Raw genomic sequence first — 22,334 nt, forward strand, 5'->3', positions numbered from 1 at the left:
AAAAGAGCCAGTGTAGACTCGATGGGATGAATAGCCTCCTGTGATGTTCTATTCTATGATTCTAAGGCTATTGCATAGAATATATGAATATTTATGAGCAGCTTGTGGTGTAATGGTAGTGTCACTGGACTAGTAATCCAGAGGCCCAGGTTAATGCTGGTGGAATTTAAATTAAATTAATAAAATCTGGAATTGACAGCTAGTCTCAGTCATGCTGACCGTGAAACTCTCACCGATTCTTGTAAAAACCCGTCTAGTTCACTAATGTCCTTTAGGGAAGGAAACCTGCCATCCTTGCCCTGGTATGACCTACAGGTGACTTCAGACCACAGCAATGGGTCCTCTGAAATGACCTGGCAAGCCACTCAGTTCAAAGGTAATAAATGCTGGCCTTGCCAGCGATGTCCACATGCCATGAAAGATTATGCAAGTCTTTTAAGTAGAATTACTCATTCTTACAAGTACTATAGAGCATTCTACCATTTTTTCAAATTGCTAACAGATGGTAGGCAGGAGCTCTGAGTGAGGCTGTCATCTAGCACTATCTATTGGTGGAACATTGCTTGCACATCACATTATGAAGTGTCGAAGTAATATTCTAGGTACCCATTTTTGAATTCAAAAATCTGCTGCCTGTATTCTAAGTTGCACAGTCGTGTTCACCGATGGAACTGTACCAAAAATGGCCACTGCCTTCAAGAGAGTGGGAGGAACATTAAGATACTGTACAGCAAACATCTGTAGATAGTGATTCTATTCTTATCATGAAGTTACAATGCCTTAATTATATTTAGCTTTTCATAGTTTAACAGCACATAGCACCATGCATTACATATATTCAAAATGAGCTCATCATTAAATATACGGAAGGTCTAATTATGAATCATTTCCTTACACTTTAGCCATGTCAGCCGCGTCTCAGTTGGTAGCACACTTCCTTATGAATCACAAACATCAGTGCTGATACTACAGTGCAGTACTGAAGGAGCATTATATAACACAGTATGTATCTCCAAGGTGCCCTTGCAGCACCTCCTTTGACTGCCATGAGAGTGCACCACAGACTCAAGCTCTCCATAGAAGATTCACTTTGGTAAGCAAGTATCAGGTATTTTGGCTACATGATCAGTCCAACTCGACAGTGTGGAAAATTGCCCATGTATGTCCAGTACACAAAAAGCAGGACAAATCCAAGCCGGCTAGTTACTGCCTGATTAGTCTACTCTCGGACATCAGTAAAGTGATGGAAAGGGTCATCAACAGTGCTATCAAGCGGCTCTTGCTTAGCAATAACCTGTTCACTGACAGCCAGTTTGGGTTCTGCCAGGGCCACTCAGCTTCTGACCTCAGTACAGCCTTGGTTCAAACATGGATAAAAGAGCTGAACTGCAGAGGTGAGGTGAGAGTGTCTGTCAGCGTCAAGGTCGCATTTGACTGTGTGGCATCTAAGAGCCCTGGCAAAACTGGAGTCAATGGGATTTGGGGGAAAACTCTTCACTGGTTGGAGTCATAAGCATAAAAGAAGATGGTTGCGGTTGTTGGAGGCCAATCATCTCAGTTCCAGGACATCACTACAGGAGCTCCTCAGGGTAGTGTCCAAGGTACAACCATCTTCAGCTGCTTCAATGACCTTCCTTCCATCACAAGAAGTGGGGATGTTCGCTGATGATTGCACAATGTTCAGCACCATTTGTGACTCCTCAGATACTGTGACAGTCCATGCCCAAATGCAGCAAGCCCTGGACAATACCTAGGCTTAGACTGACAAGTGGCAAGTAACATTCACACCACACAAGTGCCAGGCAGTGACCATCTCCAACAAGAGAGAATCTAACCATCGCCCCATGACATTCAATGGCATTAACATCATTGAATCCCCCAGTATCAACATCCTGGAGCTTACCTTTGACCAGAAACTGAACTGGACTAGCCATATAAATACTGTAGCTGCAAGAGCAGGTCAGGGACTAGGAATCCTGCGGTGAGTAACTCACCACTTGACTCCCCAAAACCTGTCAACCATCTACAAAGCACAAGTCAGGAGTGTGATGGAGTACTCTCCACTTACCTGTATGGGTGCAGCTCTAACAACACTCAAGAAGCTGGACACCATCCAGGACAAAGCAGCCCGCTTGATTTGCACTCCATCCACAAGCATTCGCCTTCCCTCCATCAAAGAACAGTGGCAGCAGTGTGTACCATTGACAAGATGCACTGCAGAAGCTCACCAACGCTCCTTAGGCAGCACCTTCCAAATATATGACCGCTACCATCTGGAAGGACAAAGGCAGCAGATAGAGGGGAACGCCACCACCTGGAAGTTCCCCTCCAAGTCACTCACCATCGTGACTTGGAAATACATCGCCATTCTTTCACTGTCACTGGGTCAAAATCCTGGAACCCCTCCCTAACAGCACTGTGGGTGTACCTACACTGCATGGACTGCAGCAGTTCAAGAAGGCAGCTCATCATCATAAGGGCAATTGGGGATGGGCAATAAATGTTGACCTAACCAGCAACGCCCACATCTTGTAAATGAGTAGAAAAAATATTCAGCCGAGACTCAATTTGGTGTGGATGCTTGATATGCCAGCTCAGGTGAGCTCCTCAGTGGCATCTTGTCTTGCCATCAGATCTTCAGAAGTTTCCGAAGACTGCTGAAGCGAAAGCGGTTGAGCTTTTTTGGCCTGACGTTGGTACGTGCCTTGCAAGTGTACAGCAAAGTGAGCAGGACTATTGCTCTAAAGGCTCTCAGCAGACTTACTCCTCTTCATTCCCAGAATGATGTTCAATGCCTGCCAAAGGCTACATGTATTTTGACAATTTCTGCATGCGTCTCCTGAATATCGACAGCTCAAGAAAGTGTGCTGCTGAGATAAGTTAACTTATCTGCTGCTGACAGCTCCTGGTCATGGACCTTGGGCTCAAGAGAGGGCTTTCCTGGAGCAGGCTGGTACATTGCTTCAGTTTTCTTCATGCTGATCATAACATGAAGTTGTAGCATGCATCAGAGGAAAAATCCATGCTATGTTGCATGTGCAGATTTGGACCAGTAGCTAGTGCACAGTCATTGGCAAACAGGAAATCGTGATATATGACCTTGATCCCGATCTTTTCCTGGAATCATCTCAGATTGAGCAGCTTCCCGTCCATGCAATACCTGATTTCGATGCCAGGATTGTCACTGTGGAAGGCATCGGAAAGCGTGGCAGAGAAAAACATGCTGAATTGGGTTGGTGCTAGCACGCAGCCCTGTTTAACTCCATTAGTGACTGGGAATGGGTCAGAAGACTCACCATCATCCAGGACATGCACAAGCAGGCTGCCATGGAACAGTCGAACCATTGTGATGAATTTCTCAGGGCAGCCAAATTTCTCCATAACCTTCCAAAGGCCCTCACGGCTGACTGTGTCAAAGGTCTTGGTCAGGTCAACAAACCTGGAGTAAAGGTCCATGTTCTGTTCTTGGCATTTTTCCTGAAGCTGTCTAACTGTAAACATCATATTTGTGGTTCCTTGATTTTTCTGAAACCACACTGACTCAATGGAAGCAAACCTTGGTCGCGATGTTGCACTAAGTGGTTCGGAAGGGTTCTGGTGAAGATTTTGCTGGCGATGGAGATGAGTGAGATTTCTCTAGGATTCTTGCAAGATTGGTGTGTTCCTTTCCGCTTGTACAGATGGACAATGGAGGCTTCTTCGTATTCTTGTGGGATGGTTTATTGCTCCCACATAGACTGAAAGAGTACATTGAGCTACTTTGGGTGCAAAGTGCTTTGAGACGCCTGGTGGTCGTGAAATGCACTGTGAATGCAAGTCTTTCTTTTACTATTTGTATATATTATTGGGGTAAAAATAATTTAAAAAATACAGACTTAATGATTTGCATACAGTATTCTTGCTATCGATCAGGGAAACAATCTTTCAAATCGTAGAGCTATGGCATTTCACTTTTAAAGGCAGATTTGGATGAAGTGACCACTTTGAGCAGTTATACACAGATCAGATGTTGGGGCAGTTCAAAACATCCATTCTTTTTTGTGTAAGACTCGTGTTTTTGGGTTATTTAGTTTTCCTCCCCAATTGGACCCCTCTACAGAAAATATTGTCATAAAGCTGTTCGAATGGAGAACTGCCGATGCATAGCTCAATTGTTTTTTTTTCAAGATGCTTTTGTCATTACCATAAGATCTAGGAGCACAAGTAGGCTGCTGCGCCATTCGATGCGATCATGGTTGATCTGATAATCCCAAATTCCACTTTCCTGCCTTTTCCCCATAACCCTTGATTCTGTTACTGATTAAAAATCTGTCTATCTCAACCTTGAATATACTTAACGACTCAGCCTCTACAGCCCCCTGCGGTAAAGAATTCCACAGGTTCACTACCCTCTGAGAGAAGAAATTCCTCCTCATCTGTCTTAAATGGGCGACCTCTTACTCTGAGATTATGCCCTCTGGTCCTAGACTCTCCCACAGGGGAAAACAACCTCTCCGCATCTGTCAAGCCCCCTAAGAGTCTTACATGTTTCAAAAGGTCGCCTCTCATCTTCAAAACTCCAATGAATACAGGCCCAACCTACTCAACTTCTCCTCATAAGAAAATCCCTCCAAAGCCGGGATCAACCAGTGAACCATCCCTGGACTGGCTCCAATGCCAATATATTTCTCCTTAGATAAGGGGACCAAAACTGTTTACAGTATTCTAGGTGTAGTCTAACCAGTGCCTTGTATAGTTTAACAAGACTTCCCTATTTTTATACTCCATTCCCTTTGAAATGAAGGCCAACATCCCATTTGCCTTCCCCATTTCCTTCTGAATTTGTATGCTATCATTTTGGGATTCATGACCGAGGACCCCCAAATTCCTCTGTGCTGCAGCTTTATACAGTCTTTCTCCATTTAAATAATATTCAGTTCCTCTGTTCTTCCTACCAAAGTGTATAATCCACATTATGTTCCATCTGCCAAGTTTTTGCCCACTCACTCAACCTGTCTATATCCCTCTGTAGACTTTGTGTCATCCTCACCACTTGCCTTCCCACCTATTTTTGTGTCATCTGCAAACTTGGTGATAGTAATTCAATAAGATAATAATTTTTAATTGGTTGCAAATCCTGTTTTCAACAATAAGCATTCAGCTTTTTGGAGATTGAGGTGATGGCTGAAAAGCTTTCAGAAAATATATTTTGAGCAATTTGCTTCATCGCCTATATTTTTATTTTTGGTTGTCTGTTTTGAAATTGTTTCATTTCTGCTCCTAACTTGCTGCTTGATCCCCATCCCTTTAGCTATACTTCGTTATTTGAATTAAATTTCATATTTATAAATCAGGTACAAGTGCAACTTAGAAATTTATGCACAGACACGCAACATTTAAAATGTGATGACAAAACATTTTTATATAGGTATATTAGAGAACAATAAGCGTATGGTTTAGTGGAAAAATCATTAAAAATGGTATATCATTGTATTAATCTTTTATCTAGGAAACTGTACTGCCTAAAGAATTTAAGCTAAAACTTTGTGATGATCTTGTTAAATTTCATTCTGCACAGGCTACTGAGAGCTATTTCTGTTGAAGCTCCTTTGACTGCGATAGATTTTATGACTGATGGAGCAACTTTGGCTGTCGGATCCATCAGGGGCAAAATTTATGTCTATGATTTACGAGTGACAACTTCACCACTAAAAATTGTCAGTGCCCACAAGAAATCTATACGGTGCTTAAAGTTTCAGAATGGTTCGACACAATTCAAGGTAGGTAGACTGACTCTTACTAAATTCCTACCTTGTACAATATCTTTTTAGTTTTAAAGCCAAGCATATTGAAGTGAAGTGGTACAAAATTGTCACTATATCACCCAAACACCAAAGCACTTAATTATCACCACAGAGTACATATTTGTTTCATTTAATAAAAGCATCAGCCACTCTGTTCACAACCTTGGTGTCACACTGGACCCTGAGGTGAGTTTCTGACCTCATATTTTGTGCCATCACTAAGACTGCCTATTTCCACCTCCGTAACATCACCTGAGGTTGCCCCTGACTCAGCTCACGTGCTGAAACCCTAATTCATACTAATAGACTTGACTATTCCAATATCTCCCTGGCTGGTCTCTTACATTCTACCCTTCACAAGCTTCATATCATCTAAAACTCTGCTGTCTGTGTCTTAACTCAAACCAATTTTCATTCACCTGCTACTCCTGTGCTCGCTGACCGACATGGACTCCCAGTCAAGCAACATCTTGAAAACAGGGATGCAAATTTTAAAACCAAAACCCTCCATGGCCTTTCCCTATCTGCAATCTGCACTTCTTTAATTCTGGTCTTCCTACATTCCCTGTTATAATTGCTCCATCATTAGTAACCATGCCTTCAGTTCCCTAGATCCTAAGCTCTGGAATACCCTTGCTACACTTCCCCACCTCTCTACCCCACTCACTCACTCCTTAAGACACTCCTTAACACCTATCTCTTTGACCAAGTTTTCAGTCATCTGACATAATATCTCCTTGTGTGGCTAGGTGTCATATTTTGTTTCATAATGCTCCTGTGAAGTGCCTTGGTACATTTCATTTTGTCAAAGGTGCTATATCAATTTTTTCAATAAAATGTGATGTAACCTTTCAATTGAAAGGTTAAACTAAGGCTCCCTGTGCACTCTCGGGGCATAAAAGACCCAGTGACATTCTTTCGAAGAAGAGCAAGGGATTCATCCTTGGTGTCCTGGCCAATATTATTCCTTAGTCAACATCACTAAAACAGAGTACACAGTCATTATCACATTGTTGTTTGTGGGACCTTGCTGTGTGCAGCTTTGCTGCTGTGTTTCCTACATTTATTTTAAAAGCACTTTCGGATGTCCTTTAGTCATGAATGGTGCTATATAAATGCAAATCTTTTTTAAGGGTCACACCTGTATAAGGTGTCCCAGAATGAATCATTAGTGAGATTAGATCTGACCCATTACTTTCTTCTAACGTTTGAGTTTATGTCAGCAAAGAGCTGTAATTATTTGACAATTTGCTTTTATATAGTGCATTTAACAGACGCTTCAAAAAAAAATTGTCAAATAAAATTTGACGTTGAACCACATAGAGATGTTAGGACAAGGCAGCAAAAGCTTGGTCAAGGAGGTATGTTTTGAGATGCGGCTTATAGGGTGAGAGGGAGGTAAAGACAAAGAGAAGTTTAGGAAAGGAATCCCAAAGCTTAGGGCCTGGGCAGCTGAAGGCAGGGTTGCTAGCGGTGGAGCAAAGAAAGTCAGGGATGCACAAGGCTAGAATTGGAGGAATGTTGTGATCTTTAATGGCTGTGGGTCTGGAGGAATGTCCAGAGATATAGGGCAGGGGGGAGCCATTGAATCATTGAAGGATGAGAATTTTAAAATCGAGGCATCACTGTACTGGAAGCCAGTGGAGTCAGCAAGCTCAGGAGTGATGGGTGAACAGGATATGGTACAAGTTGGGACACAAGCAGAGTTTTGGATGAGCTAAAGTTTACAAAAGGTGCAAGGTTGGCAGGCTGGCCAATAGAGCATTGGAATAATAAACTCTGGAGGCTGAAAAGGTTTGGATGAGGATTTCAGCAGCAGATGAACTGAGATGGGTGGGGACAATTGGCAATGTGGCTGAGATGGAATGCAGTCATTGTGATTGAAGGAGACATGGGGTTGGAAGCTCAGCTCAAGGTTAAATAGGATTGCAAGTTTCCCAATGGTCCAGTTTACCCTCAGACAGTGGCCGGAGAGTGGAATGGAGTCAGAATGGAACGGAGTTTGTGGCTGGGACTGAAAGCAAATGGCTTCAGTCTTCCCAATATTTAACCAGAGGAAATTTTTGCTGATCCGGTACTGGATGTCAGAGAAGCAGTGTGACACATTGGAGGCAGTGGAGGAATCGAGAGGCAGATTTGAGTGCCATCTGCGTAGGTGTGGAAACCGACAGCATACAGGTGAGAAATATGAGGGGCCCAAGGATAGATCCTCGGAGGATACCAGAGATAACAGCGGAGGAGGGGAAAGAGAATCCATTGTAGGAGATCCTCTAGCTGTGACTGGATAGGCAGGAATAGCAGATCCACACCACTGGGCAATGGAAGAGAGGCATTGGAGAACCATGGCTGCAGGTGGCTGATGAATTGAGATGATTAGGAGGGATAATTCACAGTCACAATCCCAAAGGATGTCATTTGTGAGTTTGAAAGCAATTTCAGTGCTGCAGCAGGGGCGGGAACCTGATTGGAGGGATACAAACTTAACCAAGTAACAGCACCAAAGTCTTACCCAATACCTCCTATTTCTGACCTCCCACATTATTCTGTTCACATTTACTGAGGCTCGGCATTTTTAGCCATAACCTTTTATTTGTTTTGGTGGGAACATATGCTGAATTTTGTGAAAAATACAAAAGGTGGCAACCTGTAAGGAAGATAGTACTGTAATAGGCTCCAGGAAGGCACATAGACCAGTGAAGTGTGCAGAAATAGGAAGATTCAATTTAGTGTGAATATGTATGAAGTGTTGCACTTTGGTAGGAACAGCATGTATAATCTCAATAAGTGAAATTTTGAAGGGGTGCAAAGGCAGAGTGCACTGGGTGTGTATATTCACAAATCATTGAAGCTGGCAGTAGGGCTAGTTGATAAGGCAGTTAAGAAAGCATATGGGATGTTTGGCTTTGTGAAAGGGGTATTGAATATGAAAACAAAGAAGTCATTGAAATGTTTACAAATCACCTGTTAGGCCCCAGCTGGAGCATTGTGTACAATTCTGAGCACTACACTTTGGGAAGGGCCTGGGTAAGGTGCACAGGAGGTTTACCAGGATGGTACCAGGGATGAAGGATTTCATTATGTACAGAGGGGGAGAAGCTGAAATTGTTTTACTTGGTGCAGAGAAAGTTAAGGGAGACCTAGTGGATGTATTTAAAATTGAGGGGTTTTGACAGAGCAATGAAGGAAGAAGCTGTTTTCTTTGGCAGGCGGGTAGGTCATAGATTTAAAATAACTTACAAAAAGGGGAATTGAGAAAATCTTTCCCTCAGTTATGATGTAGAACACACTACCTGAACAAGTGGTGGAGTCAGATTCCATAGGAACTTTCATGTACTTGTCCAATGTGTTTTGAAGAGGACTAATTTGTTGGATTAAGTAGTAAAAGCTGGAATGTGGGATTAAGTTGGAGAGCACTTTCAAAGAAACACAGTATGGACTCCTGTTCTATTATAAGATTCTAATTTTATATTGCAGAATAAATTTCAGCAAATTCAATTTTCAAATGATTCATGACAGATTTCATCCAAAATGTCAGGAAGACACACAGACCAGTGACTTCTTTCACTATTAATTGACCTGTTATTTTCTATAATCTGTCCTGATTTCTTATTTCCAGCATTCATGGTTTTTCTTTTCAAGCTTTCTTTGCTATGTTCTTCAAGTCAAGAACAATGTGAGGCAGTTACAGCCCCTACTATAGTCACTGCCCAGGCTGTTTGGGACCTTAGTGTGCAAGATATGGAGAAACCTGATTGACTTTGGTCTGGTAGTTTATATGATGGGATGATTCTTGTGCTGCTTTAATCTTGTCTCGACACTGAGCAGCAGGTTTCCATTTCCCATTCTCAGTTTGTAAATGGAATTTTTTTTTTAATTCATTCAGGGGATGTGGGCTTCAGTGGCTAGGCCAGCATTTATTGCCCATCCCTAGTTGCCCTTGAGAAGGTGGTAGTGAGCTGCCTTCTTGAACTGTTGCAGTCCATGTGGTGTAGGTACTCCCACTGTGCTGTTAAGAAGGGAGTTCCAGGATTTTGACCCAGTGACAGTGAAGGAACGGGGATATATTTCCAAGTCAGGATGGTGAGTGACTTGGAGGGGAACTTCCAGGTGGTGGTCCATCTATCTGCTGTCCTTGTTCTTCTAGATGGTAATGGTCGTGGGTTTGGAAGGTGCAATCTAAAGAGCCTTGGTGAATTCTTGTAGTGCATCTTGTAGATGGTACACACTGTTGCCACTGTGCGTTGGTGGTGGAGGGAGTGAATGTTTATGGATGTGGTGCCAATCAAGTGGGCTACTTTGCCCTGGACGGTGTCAAACTCCTTGAGTGTTGTTGGAGCTGCACTCATCCAGGCGAGTGGGGAGTATTCCATCACACTCCTGACTTGTGCCTTGTAGATGGGGGACAGGCTTTGGTGAGTCAGGGTGTGAGTTCCTCGCCGCAGGATTCCTAGCCTCTGATCTGCTCCTGTAGCCACAGTATTTATATGGCTAGTCCAGTTCAGTTTCTGGTCAATTGGACCCCCCAGGATGTTGATAGTAGGGGACTCAGTGATGTTAATGCCATTGAATGTCGAGGAGCGATGTTTAGATTTTCTCTTGTTGGAGATGGTCATTGCCTGGCACTTGTGTGCTGCAAATGTTACTTGCCACTTGTCAACCCAATAAAGAAAATATCTCATTGTAAGCACAGTCTTTATTTTAAATGGAGTTCTGGTGGAAGAGCAAGTTGGTGTTGATCCTGAAAGAGATCATAACCTGGGAATTGCTAAGGCGAAGTGGTACCCCAGCACTCCTTTGTCCAAGGCTTGACCATATCACAGACATTGGAGACTACTTCAGTTGCAAAGCTGTAGAGGGTTGCTATTATTACAAAGATGCATTGCAGCAGCTGCAGAGGGTTGGACAGATCTGCTCTTGTAAGGCCGAGTGTAGCTCTCTAGAGGGTCATAGAATATAACTCTGGCTCCCACTGGAGCCACTCTGGCCTATTGGGCCTGAAAGGGTCTCAACTGCCATGGGTCATTCAAGAGCAGAAAACTGCCCTACTCACCCCTTTGACATGGGTATACATGGGAAATAAGTTTAAAGCCTCTGCCCCAATCCCCCACAACTCCACAAATGCCCAAATGGGGAGGTGAGAGCCAGGCTCTGACCATATTTCAGGCCCCCCCTGAGGGAGTAAATGCAGCTCAAGGAATTTCAAGGTCCATATTTGACTTATTTTCTCTTTGTTGGATTCCTCAGCCTGTTTATTTGTATTTGGAGGATAAACCACTTTGGAAGCATCAAGAGGATTGCACTGAAGTTATCTGTTTTAAGTTTAATGTAGCTTTAGATTGTAGCATCATTGTAGAAATCACTGGTTCTGTGCCATTGACATTGGCCCTTTTGATTGTTTCAGCACTCTTCAGTGGGTGTTGTGCGAATCATGTAGAAATAACATTGTCAGCCTTTCAGTTGTCTGGTAGGTTTGTTGCACTTTTTAAATATGCCTTTTCTCTCTTCCAGTCAAATGGAGGTAAAAGCTTTGCAAGCAGGGGTTCATCCTCATTGTCCGCTGCAGCTACTAAGAGGACTTCAGCTAAGGTGAACAGTGCTTCAGGTAGTGGCAATGCTAAGGAAATCCAGGAGCTTACTGCATTGATGACATCTGCACCAGCTGTCAAAGTACCTCCTGCTATTGTAGAACAAAAAGGAGCTGAAGCTAATCTAGATGTAAAAGGTAGAACTATTTCTATTTGAATTAAATGGACAAGGGCAATACATTAAGGTTGAAAAGAATTCAAATTGCAGCTAGAGGAGCATATTAGCCTTGTTGCTATGGTCCTGGACTGGCAACCTAAAAGGACAAATTGTCAAATTGAATTCAGTTAAGAATAAATCTCCTAATTTGTGGGCTGGTGCAATGAAAGCTGCCATTCCTATCCAGTGTGGCTGATATACACCTCCAGTTCCCTGCTGCATGGCTGATTCTTGATGCCTTCAGAGTCCAAAGGAAAGGCAACTATTAGTGCTATGCCAAAATGACCCAAATCCAAAGCAGATTTATTGAAAAGTTTTGGAGAGAGGACCTTGGAAATCTTCCAGTGCAAAATGTTGACTAAGTAGCTCTTCAAACTTTGTTTTACTCAAGCATGGGTATAGTAGCTAAGTGGTTCTGGTACTGTATGACCAGCCCAAAGTCAAGAGTTCAGATCCTACCATGGCAAACTATAAATTTGAATTCAGTATGTCCAGCACACAAAGCTAGTCCATTAATATTGTTCAGGAAAGGGAGGCTGCCACCCCTAACCCACTCTGCTATATACATGACTCAGGTCCCATACTATGATTGACTTAATGGCATCAAGGCAACCTGGGATGGGTAATGAATATTGATTGCCAGTGTTACCAACATTCCAAGATCAAATGACTATATACTTAACCTTATTCATAAAGATTTAAAATCCTAACATTCGAAGTTCTGTGTATTGGTATATTTAGTCCAAGCAAGTGAGTTAAGCAATAAATTTAGGATTAATTTTCCAGGGAATGTCAGTGAACTGCATAAACAGGTTCAGGAGAGAAGTAGATTCATTTCTTCAGAGAAAAGAACTGATAGGTATTGTGAAAGGGAAGGTAGGAGGAATTAATCAAGATGCTGTTGGTCTAAATGCCCTCATCTTCTGTTTTTGTAATATAAATGCTTAACGGATCTTTAGTTTGGGGATTATAATAGCAGTCTTCTTGGATAGATGTATGATATTTTTTAATAAATTGGGGCAAAACAGAATTTTCACTCACCGATAAAAACCTGCTTTGCTACTTGTGCTTTATTTCTAGGTTTATCACATAGCACCAGTTTGGATGTCATTCCATCCAAAGAGACAGAAAATACAAAAAGAGCAGACAACAGTGGCAATTTTAAAAACCTTGATTGTGTGGGTAGAAATAGTTTTGGAGACGTGTTCTCACCAGTCAGAGATGGTAAGTTGAATTAAATTAGCACTCTTTGGTATTTATTGAATTGTGCAAATGGTTCGTGAACTACATAACATGCATTATGGTTTGCTTTTATAGATGTTACAGGAATAAAGACTAGTGAAGACAGCATTGCAAGAGAAAATGGTAAGATAGGCTTCCATGAACATTGATTTAGTTAAAAACAAAAACAGAATTACCTGGAAAAACTCAGCAGGTCTGGCAGCATCGGCGGAGAAGAAAAGAGTTGATGTTTCGAGTCCTCATGACCCTTCAACAGAACTAAGTAAAAATAGGAGAGGAGTGAAATATAAGCTGATTTAAGGTTTGGGGGGGGGGGGGGCGGGGGGGAGAAGTTGTGGGGGCGGTGGTTGTAGGGACAAGCAAGCAGTGATAGGAGCAGATATTCGAAAGATGTCACAGATAAAGGAACAAAGAGGTGTTGAAGGTGGTGATATTATCTAAGAGAATGTGCTAATTAAGAATGGATGGCAGGACACTCAAAGTACAGCTCTAGTGGGGGTGGGGTGGAAAGACTGACAGGGCATTACAGGTATGGATTTTAAAATAATGGAAATAGGTGGGAAAAGAAAAATCTATATAAATTATTGGAAAAAACAAAAAGGAGGGGGAAAATCGGAAAGGGGGTGGGGATGGACGAGGGAGTTCAAGATCTAAAGTTGAATATCAACAACTTTAGATCTTGAACTCCCTCGTCCATCCCCACCCCCTTTCCAATTTTCCCCCTCCTTTTTGTTTTTTCCAATAATTTATATAGATTTTTCTTTTCCCACCTATTTCCATTATTTTAAAATCTATACCTGTAATGCCCTGTCAGTCTTTCCACCCCACCCCCACTAGAGCTGTACCTTGAGTGTCCTGCCATCCATTCTTAATTAGCATTCTCTTCGATAATATCACCACCATCAACACCTCTTTGTTCCTTTATCTGTGGCATCTTTCGATTATCTGCTCCTATCACTGCTTGCTTGTCCCTACAACCACCCCCCAACTTCTCTCTCCCCCACCCCCCCCCCACCTTAAACCAGCTTATATTTCACCCCTCTCCTATTTTTACTTAGTTCTGTTGAAGGGTCATGAGGACTCAAAACGTCAACTCTTTTCTTCTCCGCCGATGCTGCCAGACCTGCTGAGTTTTTCCAGGTAATTCTGTTTTTGTTCTGGATTTCCAGCATCTGCAGTAGTTTTTTGTTTTTATCTATTGATTTAGTTAACTTGCTTCTAGAAATCCACTAATGGACTGTCCTTTCTGGGGCCTGGATTTGAATGTAGTTTAGACTGATGAGATGAAAGCTGCAGCTGCCTGCAGCAGTCCCATATGAAGCTAATGCCTACCAATTGTAATCCCATATCAAAGTTGCTCAAAATTTGGCATCATGGGTGAGAAATAGTGATTTAATTGAGAGTAGCAGAAATTGTATTTGTTTGATAACAGGTTGACTCACCAGATTGGACCTCCAGGTAGGCAAGTGAAAAGTCTATACTGGCTTTTTGATGACGCATCTCTGGTTGGGAATGTCAGCCTTGACATCATGCCCCCTAGCCAAGCTGTTCCAGTACAGCTACAACACTGGCATGTACCCGGCAATGTGGAAAATTGCCCAGGTATGCCCTGTGCACAAGAAGCAGGACACATCCAACCTAGCCAATACCACCCCATCAGTCTACACCCTATCATCAGTAAAATGATGGAAGGGGTCATCAACAGTGCTATCAAGTGGCACTTGCTTAGCAATAACCTGCTCAATGACGCTCAATTTGGGTTTTGTCAGGGCTTCCCTGACCTCTTACAGCCATGGTTCAAACATTAACAAAAGAGCTGAACTCCACAGTTGAGGTGAGAGTGACTGCCCTTGGAATCAAGGCAGTATTTGACAGATTGTGACATCAAGGAGTTCTGGCAAAACTGGAGTCAATGGAAATCAGGGTAAACTCTCTGCTGGCTGGAGTCATACCTAGCACAAAGATGGTTGTGGTTGTTGGAGGTCAATCATCTCAGTTCCAGGGCATCACTGCAGGAGTTCCTTAGGGTAGTGTCCTAGGCCCAACCATCTTCAGCTGCTTCATCAATGACCTTCCTTCCATCATAATGTCAGGTGGGGATGTTCGCTGATGATTGCATAATGTTCGGCATCATTTGCGGCTGCTCAGATACTGAAGCAGTGCATGTCAAAATGCAGCAAGACATGGACAATATTCAGTCTTGGGCTGACAAGTTGCAAGCAATATTCACGCCACACAAGTATCAGGCAATGACCATCTCCAATAAGAGACAATCTAAACATCGCTCCTTGACATTCAATGGCATTACCATCACTGAATCCCCCGCTATCAGCATCTTGGAGGTTACCATTGACCAGAAACTGAACTGGACTAGCCATAAAAATACTGTGTCTACAAGAGCAGGTCAGAGGCTAGGAATCTTGCAGTGAGTAACCTACCTCCTGACTCCCCAAAGCCCATTACCAGTCTACAAGGCACAAGTCAGGAATGTGATGGAATACTCTCCACTTGCCTGGAGCAGTGCAGCTCCAACCACACTCAAGAAGCTCGACACCATCCAGGACAAAGCAGCCCGCTTGATTGGCACCCCATCCACAAACATTCACTCCCTCTGATGAACAGTGGCAGCAGTGTGTACCATCTACAAGATGTACTGCAGGAATTCCCCAAGTCTCTTTAAACAGTACCTTCCAAACCCACAACTATTACCATCTAGAAGGACAAGGGCAACAGGCACACCACCACCTGGAAGTTCCCCTCCAAGCCACTCACCATCCTGACTTGGAAATATATTGCTGTTCCTTCACTGTTGCTGAGCCAAAATCCTGGAACTCTTTTCCTAACAGCACTGTGGGTGTACCCACACCACAGGGGCTGCAGCGATTCAGAAAGGCAGCTCACCACCATCTTCTCAAGGGCAGTTAGGGATGGGCAATAAATTCTGGCCTAGCCAGCGATGCCCAAATCCCATGAATGAATTTTTAAAAAATCACAATGCAAAGAAAATAATTGCTATAAACCTTTGTTCTCATATGAGATTTGACTATCATGAATTTATATTTTGCATTCTCAGAACTGCAATTGAAGTCAGAAATCAGGTTGGCAGAGAGGGTGGGGTTGCTTTGTTAGTAAGAAATGAAATTAAATCGATAGCAAGAAATGACGTAAGGTCAGATGACGTAGAATCTGTGTTGGTAGAGTTGAGGAACCACAAAGATAAAAAAACCATAATGGGAGTTATGTACAGGCCTCTGAACAGTAGTCAGGATGTGGGCACAAGACACACCAGGAGATAGAAAAGGTGTGTAAGAAAGGCAAGGTTTCAAGTGATCGTGGGGGATTTCAATATGCAGGTAGACTGGGAAAATCAGGTTGGTAGTGGATCCCAAGAAAAGGAATTTGTGGAATGTCTACGAGATGGCTTTTTGGAGCAGCTTGTGGTGGAGCCCACTAGGGAACAGGCAATTCTAGGTTTAGTGATGTGTAATGAGGCAGATTTGATAAGGGAGCTTAAGGTGAAGGAACCCTTAGAAGGAAGTGACCATAATATGATAGAATTTACCCTGCAATTTGAGAGGAAAAAGCTGGAATCAGATGTAACGGTATTACAGTTGAATAAAGGTAACTACAGAGGCATGAGGGAGGAGCTGGCCAGAATTGATTGGGAGATGAGCCTAGCAGGGAAGACAGTGGAACAGCAATGGCAGGAGTCTCTGGGAGTAATTTGGGAGACACAGCAAAAATTCATCCCTCGGAAGAAGAAGCATACTAAAGGGAGGACGAGGCAACCGTGGCTGACAAGGGAAGTCAGGGACAGCATAAAAGCTAAAGAGAAAGCATACAATGCGGCGAAGAGCAGTGGGAAGCTAGGGGATTGGGAAGCCTACAAAGACCAACAGAAGACAACTAAAAAAGAAATCAGGAGGGAGAAGATTAAATATGAGGGTAAACTAGCCAGTAATATAAAAGAAGATTGCAAGAGTTTTTTTAGATATATAAAGGGTAAGAGAGAGGCAAAAGTGGACATTGGGCTGCTGGAAAATGACGCTGGAGAAGTAATAATGGAGAGCAAAGAAATGGTGGAGGAACTGAATAGGTACTTTGCGTCAGTCTTCACAGAGGAAGACACGAATAACATCCCCAAAATTCAAGAGAGTCGGGGGGGCAGAGGTGAGTATGGTGGCCATTACCAAGGAGAAGGTGCTAGGAAAACTGAAAGGTCTGAAGGTTGATAAATCACCTGGACCAGATGGATTACACCCCAGAGTTCTGACGGAGATAGCTGAAGAGATAGTGGAGGCGTTAGTGGTGATCTTTCAGGAATCACTGGAGTCAGGGAGGGTCCCAGAGGACTGGAAAATCGCTAATGTAACCCCCTTGTTTAAGAAGGGAGTGAGGCAAAAGACAGGAAATTACAGGCCGATTAGCCTGACCTCGGTCGTTGGTAAGATTTTAGAGTCCATTATGAAGGATGAGATTTCAGAATACTTGGAAGTTCATGGTAAAATAGGGCAAAGTCAGCATGGTTTCATCAAGGGGAGGTCATTCCTAACAAATCTGTTATAATTCTTTGAGGAGGTAATGAGCAGGTTAGACAAAGGAGAGCCAATGAATGTTATCTACTTGGACTTCCAGAAGGCCTTTGACAAGGTGCCGCACAGGAGGCTGCTCAGTAAGATAAGAGCCCATGGTGTTAGAGGCAAGGTACTAGCATGGATAGAAGATTGGCTGTCTGGCAGGAGGCAGAGTGTGGGGATAAGGGGGCCCTTCTCAGGATAGCGGCCGGTGACTAGTGGAGTTCCGCAAGGGTCAGTGTTGGGACCACAACTTTTCACTTTATACATTAGTGATCTAGATGAAGGAACTGAGGGCATTCTGGCTAAGTTTGCAGATGATACAAAGATAGGTGGAGGGACAGGTAGTATTGAGGAGGTGGGGAGGCTGCAGAAGGATTTAGACAGGTTAGGAGAATGGGCAAAGAAGTGGCAGATGGAATACAATGTGGGAAAATGTGAGGTCATGCACTTTGGTAGGAAGAATAGAGCCATAATGGGGAGAGAATTTAGAAATCTGGAGTGCAAAGGGACTTGGGAGTCCTAGTCCAGGATTCTCTTAAGGTTAACTTGCAGGTTGAGTCGGCAGTTAGGAAGGCAAATGCAACGTTGGCATTTATTTCGAGAGGACTAGAATATAAAAGCAGGGATGTGCTGCTGAGGCTTTATAAGGCTCTGGTCAGACCACATTTAGAATATTGTGAGCAATTTTGGGCCCCGTATCTCAGGAAGGATGTTCTAGCCCTGGAGAGGGTCCAGAGGAGGTTCATGAGAATGATCCCAGGAATGAAAGGCTTAACATATGAGGAACTTTTGAGGACTCTGGGTCTATACTTGATGGAGTTTAGAAGGATAAGGGGGGATCTGATTGAAACTTACAGAATACTGAAAGGCCTGGATAGAGTGGACGTGGGGAAGATTAGTAAGTGAGACTAGGACCCGAGGGCACAGCCTCAGAGTAAAGGGAAGACCTTTTAGAACAGAGATGAGGAGAAACTTCTTTAGCCAGAGTGGTGAATCTAGGGAATTCATTGCCACTGAAGGCTGTGGAGGCCAGGTCATTGAGTGTATTTAAGACCGAGATAGATAGGTTTTTGATTGGTAAGGGGATCAAAGGTTACGGGGAGAAGGCAGGAGAATGGGGTTGAGAAACTTATCAGCCATGATTGAACGGTGGAGCAGACTCGATGGGCCGAATGGCCTAATTTCTGCTCCTATGTCTTATGGTCTTATATAAGTCCTTGTTACATCTCTTTCATCCATTTCTCTTCAAGATTTCAGTTGTGCCACCTCTTGACTTTTTTTGTTCAATAAAGCAAATTGAGCATTTTTCAGATGACTCACCAAAATCCTGGCATCACTTTAATAAAAATCAGTGTCAGTGGGGTTTTATGCTCTGCTGAATTTACAATATTGTATCACAGAATTGGACTAAGTGCAACTCTCAATTGGAAGTTTGGAGAGCAGCTAATTCAGAAGCTGGGTATGCAACTTGCGTTATTTTTATTTTATTCCTTCGTGGGATGTGGGCATTGCTGGGAATGCCAGCATTTATTGCCCATTCCTAATTGCCCTTGAACTGAGTGGCTTGCTGGGCCATTTCAGAGGGCAGTTAAAAGTCAACCACATTGCAGTGGATCTGGAGTTACATGTAGGCCAGACCCAGGTAAGGATGGCAGATTTCCTTCCCTAAAGGACATTAGTGAACCAGATGGATTTTTATGACAATCGACAGCGATTTCATGGCCACTGTTACTGAAACCAACTTTCCTTCTTGATTTAAAAAAAAATAATTAATTGAATTATTTAAATTCTACCACTTGTCATGGTTTGCTTTGAACCCATATCCCCAGAGCATTAGTCTGGGCCTCTGGATTGCTATTCCAGTGACATTGCCACTACATTACACTGTAGGATGTGGGCATTACGGGCATATGTTGTCCATCCCTAATTGTCCTTGAGAAAGTGGTGGTGAGCCTCCGCCTTGAAGGGCTGCAGTCCAAGTGGTATAGGTACACCCACAGTGCTGTTAGGAAGGGAGTCCAGGGTTTTGACCCAGCTATAGTGAAGGAACGGCGATATATTTCCAAGTCAGGATGGTGAGTGACTTGGAGGGGAACTTCCAGGTGGTAGTATTCCCATGCATCTGCTGCCCTTGTCCTGGTAGAGGTCACAGGTTTGGAAGATGCATCGAAGAAGGCTTGGCGAGTTGTTTCAGTGCATTTTGTATATGGTAAATGCTGCAGACACTACAGGTGGAGGGAGTGAATGTTTAAGGTGGTGGAATGGGTGCAGTCATTTGGGCTGCTTTGTCCTGATTGGTGTCAAGCTTCTTGGGTGTTGCTGGAGCTGCACTCATCCAGGCAAGAACTGTGACTATTCTAGATGAAGTTGAAATTATTGACTTTTCCCAAATCTAAACTTCAGCCTGTTATTTTTTGATATAAATTTTCATATGATTTTAAGAAGACCTTTGTCTATGTTAATGTTGATTTTCACAAATTTCCATTCAAAACAAACATTGAAATTTGGTTGAGGGAGGAGTATGAAATGCAACCATTTCAACAAGGTCAGTGCATGTGTAATTCACCATAATTGTAGTTATCAATTAAGATCCAGCTAAATTCAAGCAGAGAAAATACGCCTTTATTCCTTTATTTTAATATATGATTAATTTTGCCCCAGTCATTATTAGAAATGCCCCTAAAGGGTACCTGCATTTTATGGTTTCATGTTTTTATCTTTTGCTCCTCTAGGACAAAAGGCTGAAATATATTTTTCTTTGTAGGTTCTGGCTTTTTGCCACAGTTGAACACCATATTTTCCACAAGAAGTAATCCAGTGGGTGCCAGTACAAAAGAAGAGTTGAACTCAAACTCATTACATGGTTTTGGATCTCCATCTCCCATTAAAGAACAGACTCCACAACGAGACATGAGTGCCATATTTAACAAACTCCAAAGTGTGAGACAAGATTCAAAAGAGCCAGCTGGCCAGGTATAAAATCTATATCAACGGCACTTAGATTTCTGTTTGCTTTTATGAGGACAAGTCACATCAATTTGACTTGTACTTTGAGTTTAAAAGATTAAGCAGTGATCTAATTAAGGTGTTTATACTGTTTAAGGGTTCCTATAGGTAGATATAGAGAAACTATTTCCTCTTGGGCTGGGGTGGGTGAAATCCAGAATAAGAAGGCATGATCTTAAAATTAAAGCTATACCATCTAGGAGTGAAAAAAGAAAACACTTTTTCCACACACAGGGTATTGGAAATCTGGAGCATTTCTCCCAAAAAACTGGATGCTGAGGTAATTGAAATAATCAAGCTTGAGATTAATAGATTTTTGTTTTGTAAGGATAGCATTGGATATGAAGCAAAGATAGGTAAATGGAGTTGAGGTACAAATCACCCATACTCCAACTGAATGACTGATCAGGCTTGAGTGGCTGAATGACTTACTCACGTTCCTAAATTAATAGCTTACCAGTGTACACACTAAATAGCTGAAGCAGCCAAGGTGAGGAAGGTCCAGACTTGATCCTTGGTCTATGCTGATTTGGCTGATCTCAGTGAGGAACACCACAGGTAACAGCATAACTTCTGGGCTTGAGAAGGAAGAATTGTAAACGTCCTGCTCCTGAAGACTATCCAAATATACTCACTGGAAGTGTGCATGGTTTGGCTATGATGGTCCCTGTGGTTGAATAGTCTTGACTGCTCACAGTCAAGGCAAATACTGTCTAGTTGAATTATTGGTGCTACAAAACTGTAGCAAGAGTAGCGTTTTTGTGAAAGGAGAAAATTTGTCAATGGCAGAAAAGTACCTTTGTTTCATATATTCAGAAAGTTCAACTGATTTTGACAGATATGGAAAACCTGATCAGTTCTGGGAAACGCAAGAACTCTGCAGGTGAATCAGAATTATAAGGATAATGACATCATCTGATCAGTGACCAGCCTTTTCCCTATTCCTTTGCTGTAAATTTCTTTTATCCATGATGGCAGACCCCTTTTATAGAAGGCCCTTTACATTTTCTCCTTCCATATCTTGGCTGCAAAATACCAGTTAAGCTCACAAACCTTTGCAGTCACCTTTCTGAACTTGCACTTTACACAATGAGTGACAGAGACCTTGGGTGTGATTTATCTTCAGTGTTTTCATTACTCTGTTCAAGTACCTGCCTCAGTGCGTATCTGGTATGGTTGTGATAAGGGTCTTGCGTATGGAAAATTGCTGCTTTGAACCTACATGTTACCGCTCTGGCACGTAGAGTATTTATAATGTGATGTGACATTGGGTGGAATCGTCCCAGATTCGCACTAAGTGCAGTACCCGGCCGCAATGGCGGGTTTTCACGCCATATCATCCCAAACCAGCCTCATTAGTTATGCATTCCTGGGAAACATGCCGTTTCGATGGTAAGCAGGCTCTTATTTGCCCACCATGCCATCACCTCACCATGCCATCATGCCAGGCGCCATATTTAAAGTCCAGATGCACGCACACATCTCGGTGCTTCCAGCCCACGACTACTGCAGGAAAGATGTCCACGAAAGGCAGAAAGACTGCAGCCTCCAGGTTTAGTGACGCATAACTGGAACTCCTTTTGGACGCTGTGGTGGCCTGCCGCGATGTGCTCTACCCCCACTCTGGCCGAAGGATGGACAGCAGTGTGACCAGCCAGGTTTGGGGGGCAGTGGCAGTGGGGATCAATGCCAATGCTGCACAGAAGAAGTTGGCCATCCAATGCAGATAGAGGATGAATGATCACATCCGTGCAACCAGGTTAAGGCAACCATCTCATCATTCTAAACACACACTCAAGCCCATCACATACTCACTGGCATCTCACTCACTACCAGCTCATGGGACATCAGCCATTTTTTCACATATCCTCATGTCTATCTGGCCTCGTCTCCTCTGGAGACTGCATCCTCAGCTCTCACCATCTTGAGGCCACTTGCACAGGTCAACACATACCCCCAAACACACCCTGGTTTACCCTCCTTC

General features: G+C 43.0%; 1 protein-coding gene across 3 annotated transcripts in view; it reads left to right on the forward strand.

Moving 5' to 3' along the window:
- Positions 1-22,334, forward strand: part of nedd1 (NEDD1 gamma-tubulin ring complex targeting factor) — a 57,865-nt gene that overhangs the window by 13,201 nt on the left and 22,330 nt on the right. For all 3 annotated transcript variants that reach the window (XM_078553737.1, XM_078553739.1, XM_078553738.1), the window contains exons 7-11: positions 5,558-5,759; positions 11,292-11,505; positions 12,606-12,749; positions 12,843-12,890; positions 20,109-20,317. In XM_078553737.1, coding sequence (XP_078409863.1) covers positions 5,558-5,759; positions 11,292-11,505; positions 12,606-12,749; positions 12,843-12,890; positions 20,109-20,317 — 817 coding nt within the window. The remainder of the gene's footprint in view (positions 1-5,557; positions 5,760-11,291; positions 11,506-12,605; positions 12,750-12,842; positions 12,891-20,108; positions 20,318-22,334) is intronic.

The sequence above is a fragment of the Cetorhinus maximus genome, chromosome 12, assembly GCF_964194155.1.
Source record: "Cetorhinus maximus chromosome 12, sCetMax3.hap1.1, whole genome shotgun sequence".
Taxonomy (NCBI): domain Eukaryota; kingdom Metazoa; phylum Chordata; class Chondrichthyes; order Lamniformes; family Cetorhinidae; genus Cetorhinus; species Cetorhinus maximus.